This window comes from Mustelus asterias, chromosome 2 (assembly GCF_964213995.1).
Source record: "Mustelus asterias chromosome 2, sMusAst1.hap1.1, whole genome shotgun sequence".
NCBI lineage: Eukaryota > Metazoa > Chordata > Chondrichthyes > Carcharhiniformes > Triakidae > Mustelus > Mustelus asterias.
Genome location: NC_135802.1, coordinates 25,650,012 through 25,665,867, shown reverse-complemented (window position 1 = coordinate 25,665,867; position 15,856 = coordinate 25,650,012). Strand labels below are relative to the sequence as shown.

The following is a 15,856-nucleotide window of genomic DNA, read 5'->3' as shown; positions in this document are numbered from 1 at the left end:
CCGTGTGAAGTTTGCACGTTCTCCCCGTATCTGTGTGGGTTTCCTCCGGGTGCTCTGGTTTCCTCCCACAGTCCCAGGTGGATTTGCCATTCTAAATTGTCCCTTAGTGTCAGGGGTACTAGCTAGGGTAAATGCATAGGGTTATGGGGATAGGGCCTGGGTGGGATTGTGGTCAGTGCAGACCCGATGGGCCGAATGACCTCCGTCTGCCATTCTATTATTCTACTGATGCTTAACTCTTAGTACGGGTATAGAGTTGTTTAACATTGTTTTGACTGTTATACCTGCTTGGACAAATTGCAAGGTATTCTGTCTGCTTCAGACCTTCATCAGTGACAGTTTGTAACCTCAGTAGCTAGGAGATTTGCTTTAGTTTATTATTAATAAGTTTATTTTATTATTGTCACAAGTAGGCTTACATTAACACTGCAATTAAGTTACTGTGAAAATCTCCTAGTCACCACACTGCAGCACCTGTTCGGGTACACTGAAAGAGAATTTATCATGGCCAATGCACTTAACCAGCACATCTTTCGAACTGTGGGAGGAAACCAGAGCACCCAGAGGAAACCCATGTTGACACGGAGAGAACATGCAGACTCTGCACAGACAGTGACCCCAGCAGGGAATTTAACACAGGTCCCTGGTGCTGTGAGGCAGCAGTGCTAACCACTGTGCCACCATGCTGCCCTGTGTGTGTAGTACTCGTTTTAAACAGAATCATACAGTGCAGAAGAGATCCTTCGGCCCATTGAGTCTGCACCAACACATTAGAAACATCCCAGCATTCAATTTACCCTATCTTGCTCTGTTGCTGCTTATATGGAATTGCATAGCCCTTATGTAGCTGCAGAAATTGGAAATGGTTGTGTTCACTATCTCTGGTGGGATTCAGTTGTAGAATCGGAACATCAAAGCCTGGCCACCAGCCCAAAGTGCAAAATCATGGTATAGTTTTGTTGTTTCTGTTTGACTATTTGTTGCTTGGTGCTTTTTGAAATTCACTGTTTGTGTTGTTTGTTTTTTTCAGGTTAAGGATGACCATCACCAGTGCACACTAGGTTCATTTAACCTACCTCTTAAACAGTTGCTAGAAGCTGAAAACCTAACTATGGACCAACGATGCCAATTAAACAATTCGGGTCCCAGCAGCACTCTCAAATTGAAGATGATGCTTAGAGTACGTGGGAACAGTGCCATTGTATCTTCTTAAGCAAAAAGCTATGTTCAGTTTTCTCCAGTTAAGGCTGTTGGATTAAGATAGTGACCAACTTCTGCAAAAGTGAAATTGCTTTCAGAAACCAATCATCTCATAGAACATAGAAAAAATACCACACAAACAGGCCCTTCGGCCCACAAATTGCGCCGGTCATGTCCCTACCTACCTAGGCTTATATATAGGCCTACCTATAACCCTCAATCCTGTTAAGTCCCATGTACTCATCCAGAAGTCTCTTAAAAGACCCTATCGAATCCGCCTCCACCACCACTGACGGCAGCCGATTCCACTCACCCACCACCCTCTGAGTGAAAAACTTACCCCGACATCTCCTCTGTACCTACTCCCCAGCACCTTAAACCTGTGTCCTCTCGTAGCAGCCATTTCAGCCCTGGGAAAAAGCCTCCAAGAATCCACCCGATCTATACCTCTCAACATCTTGTACACCTCTATCAGGTCAGCTCTCATCCTTCGTCTCTCCAAGGAGAAAAGACCGAGCTCCCTCAACCTATCCTCATAAGTCATGCCAACCAATCCAGGCAACATCCTTGTAAATCTTCTCTGCACCCTTTTCAATCATTTCCACATCCCCCCTGTAATGAGGGTACAAATCTCATACTCAACTACAAAACTTTGCTGACATCAGAGTATTCCTATTGTGTTAATTCCTTAAACAAAATAATTCATTGACAATGCTATGACATTTTAATAGCAGGTTTGACTATTCCAACTTGATAAAGGTTTCCTCTAGAATATGATTTTTTAAAAAATATATTTTTATTTGAGTTTTTCCATGTTACCAATAATGCAACATACCAGGGTACAGTACAGCATGATCATTTCTTCATATCTGAATATAGAGAAAAACAAAGGGACACCAAGGTTCAGCTTGTTCATTATACCTGGCGCTTCCATTTATACAAAGAAAATTGAAAGGACAAGTGAGCGGATAAAGCCATGGAAACATGGTAAAATGGTGCACATCCTCATGTACAGGATATGAAAGGCAGTGCCAAATAGCTAATGGAAAGCCGAGTAGGAGCAAGTCAGACATTACAGAACCTATATACGTGAGATGGGGACCGCACACTTTTCAGAATGCATCCAATTTGAATTGGAGTACACAGGTTAGGAATTTCATTGGGATGGATTCCATGATAGTTTTATGCCAATTCTGAATTTAAGGAGATTTATTGCTAACCCAGGAGCAGATGGTATCTTTCCATGTTGCAAATGTTGGATATTATACAGGCTTTTTCCATTAGCATCAAATGTCTTTCTATCTGGGAGCCCCAAAGCAACAAAGGTTCAGATTCTAAGATGGTATCAAGTATCTTCTCGGGCTCTTTATATATGCCAGACCAGTAGGATTTAATTTTGACACATGACCAAACAAGTGTGTAGTCTCCCCTGACTACTTTGTACTTTTGGCACAGCGAGGATATGATAGGGTCAATCCTGTGTCTTAAGCTTGGTGTAATATGCAGGTGTAATATTTTAAGCTGATTCTCCTTCGTTTTATTGCAGATTGAGACTCTATTGGCATTTTCCCATATATTGCCCCAAGTCTCCTTATCAATATTCCCCACCAAGTCTTTTTTCCAGGGCCGCAGAGTCTCTAGTATATTCACACAGGATCTAGAACATAAAGTGTCATAGTATTTGCTCATCGATTGCTTAGTTTCCGTAGATGTAAAGATTTTTTCCATCAAAATGCAGAGATGTCTTATTAAGGATAACGTCTCTGAGCTGCAGATATCTGGAAAAGGAATATCTTGGGATATCAAACTATGGCAACTTTTTCCTTTTTCAAGGAAAAACAAAATCTTTTTTTCTTTTAATTGGGTGGTGTATTCCCAGAGATGCCATTGACACATTATAAAAGTGTCAAGTCTGATTGAAAACCAACCATCGCCGGCATCAGACCCCATCGTACCCCCTCCCAAACAGCCATTGCTGGCATTGGACCCCTTACCCCCTTCCACCCTAAACAGCATCCCCAGTAGCATTTGGTGGTGGTGGGGGGGGGGACTGCTGCCGCTCTGCATCAGCAATTGGTGGGGTGGGGGGAGAGGGTTGGAGCCGCTGCAATGGCGATCAGTCTAGGTGGGAGTGGCGGGGGGGGGGGGGGAAGAGTGGCGATCGGCCGTGGAACCCGGCGGTGGGGGTGATGGACCACGAAAGCCGGCTATAGCTGGGGGAGGCCGTGACAGATTTCTGTGTTCACAGGGCACAGAGATCTGCGCAAGCGCAATGGCACCCGCTGTTGGTATCAGCCAGCTTTCGGGTAAGCTAGGCCCCGCCCACTCCCCTTGCTGGCGGAACCGAAGTTTGGCTTTCTTTTGATGCCCAAAAAAACAGTGTGATTTTCTCCCGTTTTCACACTTGTTTGAGACTTAGCATCTTTTCGGTAAGGTTGCCCCCTAAGTATTTATTAACCAGAAACTATATGTTATAGTAAACAGACTAGGAGCTGTCTCCATGCTTGTTTCTACACATGGCTCTGTCCAACACCACACTGACTGCTAGGTGTGAATCATGTGTTCTCTTATGTCACTGTGTATAGTACTGTACTCAGTACCTAAAAGGGTTTAAGAGCATGTTGTCATTTATCTCTTTGATAGTTCCAATGAAAAGGTTAATCTCAGTGTTAATGATAATGCTAAGGCCAATCTGTGGCATTTTGGTGGCTAACAAATAGTATTTGGTGGATTGGTGGCAATTGACACAAAAATCCACTTAGGCCAATTTTTCCAACAAGTATTGGCTGTGTAAATCAGCAGGAATGAAAACATCGGGTAGAACTTAACCGTCCCCTGCTGGCAGTTTAATAGATGGGGGCGTCTGGTAAGTTACCTGGTGACCTTCCTGCTGTCCTTCCACTGCCTCCGACCTGCTCTCAATTTTACAGGGGGGGAGGGGGGAGGCTGACAGGGGAGAGCAATGCCTCCCTCAATGCCTCCCTTTATGCATTTGGTGCTCAATACTCCCAAGTGCTCTCTCCTGCCCTGGCCTCCCCGTCAAAACACGCACAACACACAACTCTCCCCCCCCACCCAAGAAACCCCCAGGACCTCTCATTCCCTCCTCATTCTGAGACATCCTCTGCTTAGCTGGTCCTGGACTCTGGGGCTTAGAATCTGGGGACTGCTTGTAGTTACAACAGTGGCCACCGCTCCCAGATTGGCCAGCAATCTTTTATGCAAGATTATAGAGGGCTAACATGTGGTTGGATAGCAGTAACAATGAAATAAGATGTGCCGAATGGCTTTCTTCACCTATAATTATCTTGCAAAAGCTCATTTGATGCATTATTTTGGAATACTGCTTTGCTGCCTCCTCCATATAGTTGTTGGATAACTTTCTATAAGTTGTGAAGTGATTCTTATATTCTGCTTCTCTTCATAGATCCTTGCTATTGAAAAACTAGACAAACCCTCAGATCGTTCTTCAGCTCAGTTAAAGAAGCCGTCATCTCACAGCAAGGATGGTCGGAAACCAGTGTCCAAAATGCAACAGGGCCCCCCCACAGAGTTGAATAAATCCACCCCTGCTGCTCCCACTGCTGACGGCACCAATAAGCCTGAGAAGACAGACAAGGTGGAGACAAGCACTGCTTCCCAGAACCCACAGAGCCCCTCCAATCTCCAGCAAGCTCCATCAGCTAACTCCTCCTCCAGCCAAACAGGCTCTCCATCACATCTTTCTGCTAAAGAACCAACGCCAAGTATTGCCTCTGATGTATCGCTACCCTTTGCCACGCAGGAGTTACACCAGAGGCTACGACAGCTGCAAAAGTACAGCCCTGACTTTTGCTGTGGGGGGTTGTGGAGGGGTTGGAAGTCGGGTGCGGGGATGGGGGCAGTAGTGGAGAGAGTTCTTCCAATAATTAAATGGGAATATGAAATAATTTCATTCTGTTTGCTGTAAAAAAAAGTCTCAAAGTATTTCCTATTTCTCTTTTAAAGAGCCAACAAGATCATTTTAAATCTTGCTGAAACCCTCATACATGTCCTTTTTACCTCTAAACTGGACAATTGAAACTTAGTCTTGTTGATCTCCTACATTCTACCCTCATAAATTTGAGGTTATCCAAAACTCTGCTGCCCATATCTTAACTTGCACCATGTCCCGTTTCCACTATCATTCCTGTGCTAGCTGACCTACACTGGTCAAGCAACATCTTGATTATAAAATTCTCATCCATGTTTTCAAATCCCTTCCTATCTCTATAATCTCCTTCAGCCCCACAAACCCTATAGCTCTCTGAGATATCTGCGCCCCTCTAATTCTCACCTCTTGCGCACCCCCAATTTTAATTACTCCACCACTGCTGTTTGCATGTTCAGTTGCCTCGGCCCTAATCTCTGTTCCCTCCTGGCACCGCTGTGCCTCTCTCCCCCTTTAAAACACTCATTAAAAACCGACCTCTTTGCCCAGGCTTTTGGTCACCTGATATCTCCTTGTGTAGCTAGGTGAGAGTTTTGTTTTATAATGCTCTTGTGAAACGCCCTGGGCCATTTTATTAATTTAATTGTGCTATATAAACAGAAGCTGTTGATTCTTAAAAGGTAGATTAAGCTGATAGGTGGGGATGGAGTTGAATGATTGCAGTTGCAAATTTATTGGCTACAGTAAGTTGTTTCTGCAGTGGACCCGGCCACAGGCTATGAGAAGGTTGTGGCTTTTGGACCCACAAGGCTGTGAATATTGTCTTGCATTGTTAACCCTGTGTTGCAACAGTTCTGCTTTATGAATGCGAAGGGACACTCCTCAGAGCTTCATATCTTGAACTGATTGTGTCACATGCAGAGTAAGAAGTTTAACAACACATGCAGAGCACAGAGGAAGTTTGGATTCAGTAGCAAGATAGCGCAGAAGCAGGAAATCTGAAATAAAAACAGAAAATGCTCAGCAGCTCAGGCAGCACCTGCGGAGAGAAACCAATTTAATGCTTCAAGTGGTCAGAAGGGTGCAGGCAGGATGGCCAAATGGTCTCCTGCAACTGTAACAATTGTGTGATTCTGTGAAGAGTGATCAAGTGTTTCTTTTTCCACTGATGCAGCCTAATCACAGAATCCTACAGTGCAGAAGAGGCCGTTCGGCCCATCGAGTCTGCACGGACGCATGAAATGCCCTGACCTGCCCACCTAATCCCACTTGCCAGCATTTGGCCCATAGCTCTGAATGTTATGGCGTGCCAAGTACTCATCCAGGTACTTTTTAAAGGATGTGAGGCATCCCGCTTCCACCACCCTCCCAGGCACTGCATTCCAGACCCTCACCACCCTCACCCCTCACTTTTAACTTGTGTCCCGTCCTTTTAACTCTGAATTTGAAACTTTGTTAGGAATTGCCGGCATATCTTTGGTGGCCTGATGTGACCAAACTGCAATGAAGTGACTAGTGTAGATGCAAATTGGGTTTATTCTGAAGCAAATTGTATATATTTTCAAAAAGATAAAATAGTCCCATCGTAGAAACAGTACTGGGCTTCGTTCATGACCCTTTGTAGTTTCTTGCGGTCTTGGGCAGAGCAGGAGCCATACCAAGCTGTGATACAACCAGAAAGAATGCTTTCTATGGTGCATCTGTGAAAGTTGCTGAGAGTCGTAGCGGACATGCCAAATTTCCTTAGTCTTCTAAGAAAGTAGAGGTGTTGGTGGGCAGCCACCCCATGCCACTGGGAAACCTGTAGAGGGAGTGCACTGCCAGCGGGACCAGAGAATCCGCCACTAGCAAACAGCCGAGAATTCCGGCCTTTGCTTCTGAACATTCAGTACATTTGATTCAAAACTTCTCTCATCCTTGATAACTGTGTTTGAATCCAATCTGAATTAATCAAGCTGCCCTACTGGTTCTATGTAAGCTGAGACAGGAATGGAAAATGCTAAATAAGCTCAGCAGGTCTGACAGCATCTGTGGAGACCTGTGAATTTCTCCAGCATTTTCTGTTTATCTTTCAGAATGTAGCATCCGCAGTATTTTGCCTTTATCTATGTAAACTGAATTTAGCTAGATTACATCCTGAGTCACAGTGGGCAAAAATTGCCAGCAATTCAGTAATAAATAGCATTAATTATCAATCTTACCTGAAGGTCTTACAACTGCTTATGTAAGAGCAAGTGAAAATATCTCTCTCCAATAGTAGAGAACTGCCTTTCTTTGTATGGTATTGGAGCAGAATAGAGGTTGCTTTTCTCGGCACATAATCCATATGCAGCACCTTCGCTGACAGCCGAAAACAGTTTAATTGTCCAGCGAACCTTGATTTTTGTCTGTTGTAAAACTAAGTTGGAAATCAGAACGGTGCTTTGCAGCCTGTTGGCCACTTGGCCTCTTGTTTGCATTGAATGGTGTGATTCAGTACTGTTTCATCAGAATGAGATCTTTATCAGTGAATCTTTGTGCTTTCTACGTGTTGCAGTGGAACAACTTTTGGCCAGTCGCCATTGGGTCAGATTCAGCTAACGATTCGGCACAGTTCCCAAAGAAACAAGCTCATTGTGGTTGTACACGCCTGCCGGTAAGTAAAACAACAGACACACATGCCAGCACGTGTACATAATGGCGTTTGTAAAGTAAGGGATGGTAGCCAGTTTCCAAAAAATATTGGTTTGTAATTTTGTGTGCGGAATTGGAATGAGACCCATTCACATTCTTGAATCAAGTTTGAAAACACAACGTGCTGGAGCAACTCAACAGGTCTGGAAGCACATGTGCCGTTCCGAAGAAAAATCATATTGGACGTGAAACGTTAATTCTGTTTTTCTCTCTATTCCAGACCTGCTGAGTTTTTTTTTCAACACGTTCTGTCTTCATTTCATATCTCCAGCACCTGCGGTATTTTGCTTTAATCATAGATATTCATTGAAGGAGGCCAACAGCAACTGATTCCTGTCCTGTTTCTTGCTGGACCAAGCTGGAGGGGTGGAATAGCCTAATCGCGTTTCTTTATGGAAGTTAGGGAATGTCGGGATATGCTAGGTGGACAGAGGTTGAACATAGAACATAGAACATTACAGCGCAGTACAGGCCCTACGGCTCTCGATGTTGCGCCGACCAGTGAAACTAATCTAAAGCCCCTCTAATCTACACTATTCCAATATCATCCATATGTTTATCCAGTGACCATTTAAATGTCCTTAATGTTGGTGAGTCCACTAAGTTGAAGTTGGTAATGTAGGGACTAGAAGGAGCAACTTTACCTGAAATTGTTTATTCACGTCAGGTTTTCTTATTTTGTGCTAAAGGATTTGAGGAGTTTAGTGATAATGGGCAGAACGTTCCCAAAAAATGACTAAGACCGGAATTTCACAGCCTCGCCTGCCTGAGGCTTGTAAGATCCCGCCTGAGGCCAACGGAGAATGCCGTTCTGCGAGCCTCGCCCACCCCAATTCCAGGGCAGGCGTGGCGGTAAAATTCCAGCCTAAGTGTCATAATGACGAGAAAATTGGAGTGATCCACGCCAGTCTGTCTGGTGCGGACCGGACCCCACTCGTCCCACACTTGGTCATTTTTTGGGAGTGTGGTGAGTGGTGTGCCAGTTCCGGGAGGAGCAGGATCTAAACACCCCAGTGAGCCTGGCTGCAAAGCAATCGAGTGCCATTTACAAAGGCCACCCCAATCTCACAGTGTACTGGAAGACCTCCTCCCTCTCCCCACGGACATTGGGGCACACACCCCTCCCCCCCTCCCCACCTGCACCATTTTTCCCCACCCCACCCTCCCTGATAGGGATCACCACCATCGGGGCATTGGAGCCCTCCCAGTGGGTCCCCCCTTCAGGACCCCCGACATACCCCACTTTCACCCCCCCTCCCCCTCCCCGTCATGGCCCCCCACTCACCCTCCATCCCTTTGGCACTGCCCTGGCACACTGGCAGTGCCCAGCCATGTCCGCGACCACCCAGGGGTTTCAATGGCCCCCACGTCCCCGGCGTGGCCATCGTGCCTGGTCTCCGCTAGTGGCCAAGGGTTGGAAAATCCCGAGAACTGGGAGAATCTGGCTTCCCGCAGGCTAAGCCTATTTAAATACTACTTTAAATATGCTAATCAGCCTCGCGCCCTTTATGGGCCTGATCAGGTTTGCACCATTCTGGTCAGCATGGCTTCGTCAGAGGGAGGTCATGCTTAACAAATTAGATTGAAATTTTTGAGGAGGTGACCAGGTGCATAAACGAGGGTAGTGCAGTCGATGTAGTTTATATGGATTTCAGCAAAGCCTTTGACAAGACGTGCTACTTGGGTGCATTGTTCCGAACAGGCGCCGGAGTGTGGCGACGAGGGGAATTTCACAGTAACTTCATTGCAGTGCTAAGGTAAGCCTTACTTCTGACTCATAAATAAACTTCAACTTTAAAAGGTCCCACATGGGAGACTTGTAAAGAAGGTAAATTCACATGAGATACAGGGTAATTTGATAGTGATTTCAAAATTGGCTCAGTTGTAGGAGACAGAGGGTGATGACAAAAGGCTGCTTTAGTGACTGGAAGCCAGTGGCACACCACAGGGATCTGTGTGGTGCCCCTATTATTCGTCATTCATATAAATGACATTGATGACTATGTGGGGGGTAAAACTGGTAAGTTTGCGGATGAGAGGTTGGATAGGCTTGGATTATTTTCATTGGAGCAGAAAAGACTGAAGGGTGACCTGATCGAGGTGAACAAGATTATGAGGGACAAGGACAGAGTGGATAAGGAGCAGCTATTCCCCTTAGTTGAAGGGTCAGTCACGAGGGGACATCGGTTTAAGGTGAGGGGAAGGAGGTTTAGGGGGGAATGCAAGGAAAATGTATTTATCTAAAGGGTGGTGACGGTCTAGAATGCGCTGTCTGGGAATGTGGGAGAGGCAGGATGCCTCACATCCTTCAAAATGTACCTGGATGAGTATCATAATACATGATATCATTGGCACATCATAACATTCAGGGCAATGGGCCAAGTGCTGGCAGATAGGATTAGGTGGGAGTTCAGGTGTTTCTAATGTGTCGGTGCGGACTCGATGGGCCACAGGGCCTCCTCTGCACTGTATGATTCTATAAAGGGACCGGGACATTTGATGCCAGGCGCAAAAGCTGTTTTGAGGCACGGATGCAATTTTCCAGGATCGGCATGATCTGCACCAGGCGCGGCAAGGCCGAAAATTCACCCCCATTGATTTGCTTGATTTATGTCGAGTGTGACACTAGGAGATAGTGTGCTGGAACAGGATGAGAGAATGCACAGTGGAGTGAAGAAGATAGAAAATACGAAGACTTGTATAAACTGGCAAATAAAGGGGTGACATAGTGGTTAGCACTGCTGCCTCACAGCGCCAGGGACCCGGGTTCAATTCCGGCCTCGGGTCGCCGTCTGTGTGGAGTTTGCACATTCTCCCCGTGTCTGCGTGGGTTTGCTCCGGGTGCTCTAGTTTCCTCCCACAGTCCGAAAGACGTGCTGGTGAGGTTGATTGGCCACGATAAATTGACCCTAGTGTCGGGGGGATTAGCAGGGTAAATATGTGGGGTTGCGGGAATAGGGCCTGGGTAAGGATTGTGGTCGGTGCAGTCTCGATGGGCCGAATAGCCTCCTGCTGCACTGTCGGGATTCTATGATTTAATGAGAAAAATTATAAGTAATTTAAAGTTTGAGTGGACTGTGTACAATAATGTAACCTGTGTTTACATCACTTCTCATTCCAAGAGATCGCAGAACTGGAGAATTGTTACACGACAAAGTGGTCATTTGGTCCATCACGTCTGTACCAGTAATTCATAATTGTGCCATTCCCCCATCTTCTCTTCTGTGTTCTTGTGGAGTGTGAAGCTGGAGATGGTGATGGTTGTTTTTCTACATTACTGAATGGTGTATTTGAAAGTTTGCACTGATGCTATTGGTTACATTTATTTTTCTCCTGCAGTAATTTAATAGCTTTTTCTGAAGATGGCTCCGATCCGTACGTTCGCTTGTATTTACTGCCGGACAAAAGGAGATCGGGGAGGAGAAAAACGTCTGTGCTGAAGAGGCAGCTAAATCCAGTCTATGATGAAACGTGGGTAGAGAAACCTTTCCAATTGTTCAAATTATTCCAGTTTAAGACCATTTATTGTGTTATTGCCTGAAAATGGTGGTATTATTAATCCATTAAACTGAAGATTCACTGCTCTCAGTGAAATTTGCTCTACGGCAGTCACTATTAGGGGAGGTGGCAGCATTGTGGCATTATCACTGGACTAGTTATCCAGAAACCCAGGACAAGATCTGGGGACCCGGGTTCAAATCCCACCACGGCAGATGGTGAAATTTGAATTGAATTCTGGAAGTAAAAGTCCATGAAATGATGACCATGAAACTATTGTCGAATGTCGTTTTTTTTTAAAAAAAGCATCCGGTTCACTAATGTCCGTTAGGGAAGGAAATCTGCAGTCCTTACCCCGGTCTGGCCTACGTGTGACTCCAGACCCACAGCAGTGTGGTTGACTCTCAAATGCTCTGAAATGGAGGGCAGTTAGGGATGGGCAATAAAAAAGTAACCATTACAAGGAAGTAATTAAACGTGCATTTTATGTATTAGAGATGATTGGAATGCTGTTTGCTGCTGGAGACCATTAACTGTCTGAGAATCCAAACATTGAGCTCTCCCACAAGAGGTGCATTTATATGCAGCAGCATAGATGATGGTTTTTGATAGTGGCAGCGTCGTTTCTACAATGACTTCAATTAGACCATTGAGGTTGGCCTATTGGAATATGAACTACCTGATTAAAGATCTACAGGTCCAGGCAGCGGGCGATCGAGGTGTCGTCCAACCTGTCTGCCCCTCTACCGCGGCTATGCTCGCGGCCGGGTGTCCCTGGAGAGGAAGCATGCGGTGTCCGAGGGCACAGTTGATGCCTTCCGTGCCCGCTGGGCACCTCCGGGACTGGGGTGTATTATTGACCCCTTTAATCACATTTCAGTTTGATGTTTTAAGTTTCCTTTCCGCTTTGTCTTTTGTTTCGGGCGGTTCCCCTCCTTTTAGGGAACTGCCCTTTTTGAATTGTCCCTAAGTTAGTTTGATTTTGTTTATTTGGTTCAACACAAAAGATATCCCTGATTAAGGATCCAATTGATGGGCCAGTCAGAGAGTCTTTGCCTTGTACTTAACTGGGAGTGCCAGTTCCTCTGACACCCCCGGAGGTAGACTGCTGACTGCTAGCACTCTGTGTACTGCTGTCAGAGTTTGTAAATAAAGGGATTTTGGTGAAGGGACTTCTGCCTCCAAAGACTTATTCCAGTTTCTTTGTAAAATGTAGGATAATTAAGCTGTAACTGAGGAAACATTAAGAGTTGTGTCAACCTCCAACACTCAGCATTCCATATTTTAGGCTTATTTTCAACTCATAAATGTTGAAGTTTCAAAGGTTTTCCTCAGTAATCGGGTATAAACATTTGTCTGGAGCATGGCCACTCATACAATAGGAATGGGTATTTCACCGGAGCATTTTTTTATTTTCTGAGAAATATGTATTTGGTATATTGAGCTGCTTTATTTTTTCCAACTCCGTAAGTGTGCCGTGCGAAAGGACTGAACCACACAAATGAGGAAGGATGCTGGTTTCACTCCTGTTCTATCCTGATCTCGCATTTGATCTAGCTAATCCAACAATTGGCTCTTTTTTTCCTGGAATAGTGAAAAGGAAAATCACCCAGTGTTCCTACTGTTGGGTACTTGTCCTGAATGTTGGGTGAGGACAGGATCAAGCTGAGTAATGATGCCTCTCCCACTTGGATTTGTAGTTTGGATGGTCACGAGGGGTAAGGTGCTGAAGCGCTGCAGAGACCTGAGAGCTATACTGAAGGATAAGTCAAGGTCTTGAGGAGAAAAAAGGGATAGAATTAATTCTCTTTCTCCTTTACCCAGGAATTCTACCTTCCATCCAGCCTTTTAAGACCGGAAGGACGCCAGGCAGAGATCCTGTTGTCAGGTCTTGGATACCATGGGCCGGTTTCTTGATTCCAGGTTCCAATCCCACAACTTGACAGCATTGTTCTTGCAGACCATTTTTAATAATGTAAATGCCCTACTTGATTATGAGGTGGTTCAGTGCACAATTAAAGGGGCCAGGCCCCAATGGGAGATGGGAGCTGCCTGCCGGGTGCCAGTGGTGAGGTGGCAGCCATCTTGGGGGCATGCAGCTGCCTCATTGTAGAGAGTAGTCAGCCCCTCAGAGGGCCAGCAGCATTGGCGAAGATTTAAAGGGCCATAAAGGGAAAATGAAGGTCCAGCACTCTCAACAATGCAAATAGGTTCTGAAAAAACAGGTCTAAAAAAAAAACCAAAGACAGAAAAACTTTAATGGGCCTCACAGCAATCCTGACAGCTGTGCACGTATGCGTAGGATTTACTGAAATGTGTAGGATTTACTGAACTTAACTGGTGACAGTCAGGTTTTCCGTTTTCATCCCTGCCCTCCCCGCCTACCCTTTGAAAATGTCAAACCCTCCCTGAGATCCCAAAGTGACTGCGGTTTTCAGATTCTACCCACTCTGAATCCAGATCCCACTGCATTTTGAAAACCCAGCCCCACTTGTCTTCAACCAACTACTGGGAGGCAGGTGAGAGCACCAAATGATGAATCTCTGCAGACCAGGACCATGCCACAAAGTGTTAATATGTGTGTGAATATAACATAGGCTATTGAAGATTCCTCTAGTTATTAACGTCTCTCTAGTGTGACACATGCTACATTCATCCTAGTCTCTGAGGATGAAGTTAATATTTAAAATTTGTGCGAGAGTGGCATGCCATAGTTGATCCCTTGACCATTATGTGGGGTTGGGATTCTCGTGTTGCATTTGCATACAAACTGGAGTAATCCCCGCTGTTTTTTCAGCGGGATTTTCAAAATGAATCTCTCACACTCTGTGCACCACAGAGCGCACTAGCGTGAATCTCATTAAAAATCAGTGGGCGGGGCCTATTCCCGCTGGAGAGGCCAGCAGCATAGCGCTGAGCGGGCCACTGCGCATGCGCTGATCTGTCAGCGCCGAGATTGGCACATGCACAGTAGCCCCACACTGCGGCCTCCCAAGCACTGGCCAGCAGAGCAATCCCGCATCGTTGCCCATGCGCCCCCCCACCCCAACCCCCCCAATCGCTGGCCTCCCCCACATGTCTAGGTTAGCCACGACCCCTCCCCCCCTCCCTTTCCCCGCAGCCTTCTCTCCGTCACCGCCAGTGGCCGCCCAGTGGGACCCCTCACCGATCTCTCCCCCCACTTCGCTCTGGCCCCAACCCCTTGGCAATGCCCAGTGGGCAGTGCCAAGGTGCCCCCTTGGGCTTTGCCTCTTGGGCAGTGCCAGGGGCCTGGCTGGCACTGCCAAGCTGGCAATGTCCAGGGACACCTCCCCATTGCCTCTGACCTTCTGGGGGGCTTTGATGGCCATTAGTGGGGAGCTGTTGTAAACCCTGCTGGAGTGAAACACCCGGGGGGGGGGGGGGTGTTGTGTCTGCAAGACTCTAGTGGGCCCGGAGACTTCAGTCCCAGGCCTGCTAATTATATTTAAATCAGCATTTAAATACATTATACAGCTCCGCGCCGATCTCTGGCACAGAGCTGACAGCACCGGAAATCCGGTGGCTGGAGACTTGCGGGAAGCCCGCTACACGCCCTCCATTTGATTGTCCCGGACTGCTGCTCTGCTTTAGCTGGGAGAATCGCCCCTGTGATGTTTAGCAATAGTCTGTATTAGTTACGGACATGATTTCATGGAGATGCAGCTTCCTAACCTATTGTTTCTTCCATAGGTTTGAGTTCATTGTGTCACAAGCAGAGGTACAGAAAAGAACTCTGGATGTGGCTGTAAAGAACAGTGGTGGATTTTTATCAAGGGATAAAGGGCTTCTGGGAAAGGCAAGTATCACACTCACTCTTATCTAATTTCAGATAAAAAGCAGCTGAAGGATAGCATCACTCCTGTTGTTGATATTTGTCAACACCCTGTATTTATATCACATCACTGACATAGTAAAATGTTCCAAGATGCTTCACATATGTGTCATCAAACAAAAGATGACACAGAGCCACATGAGGAAATATTGGGGAGAGGACCAAAAGGTTGATCAAACGGGTAGGTTTTGAGGAGTGTCTTACAGGAGGAGGGAGATAGAGAATTAGGGAGAACGCAAGAACATGAGAAGTGAATGTAGGGGTGGGCCGTTCAGCCCATGGAGATGCTCCGCCATTCACTGAGGTCATGGCTCATCTTCTCCTTTGACATAATTTTCTAGCGCTGCCCTCGTATCCCTTGAATTTTTTAACATGTAGAAATCTATCGATCTCAGTCTTGAACACACACAATGACTGAGCCCCCACATCCCTCTGAAAGATTCACCATGCTCAGAGTGAATCCCTCCTCATCTCAGCGCTAAATGGCCTGTCCCTTATTCTGACATCTCCCCTGGTCCTAGACCCTCCCAGCCAAGGGAAACCTCCTTCCTGAATCTACCCTGTTGAGCCCTGCATGTTTGAATGGGATCACCACTCAATCTTCTAAACTCCAAAGAATAAAGGCACAGTCCATTAAATCTTTCCTAGGACAATCCCTCCACCCCAGGAATTAATTTACTGAACTTTTATTGCACTCACTGTATGGCAACTTTATATTTCTT

At 46.0% G+C, this 15,856-nt stretch overlaps 1 protein-coding gene across 5 annotated transcripts in view; it reads left to right on the top strand.

The window, feature by feature from the left end:
- Positions 1-15,856, top strand: part of LOC144506461 (extended synaptotagmin-2-like) — a 227,166-nt gene that overhangs the window by 199,404 nt on the left and 11,906 nt on the right. For all 5 annotated transcript variants that reach the window (XM_078232654.1, XM_078232636.1, XM_078232628.1 and 2 more), the window contains 5 exons: positions 1,031-1,180; positions 4,628-5,016; positions 7,647-7,745; positions 11,123-11,254; positions 14,993-15,098. In XM_078232654.1, coding sequence (XP_078088780.1) covers positions 1,031-1,180; positions 4,628-5,016; positions 7,647-7,745; positions 11,123-11,254; positions 14,993-15,098 — 876 coding nt within the window. The remainder of the gene's footprint in view (positions 1-1,030; positions 1,181-4,627; positions 5,017-7,646; positions 7,746-11,122; positions 11,255-14,992; positions 15,099-15,856) is intronic.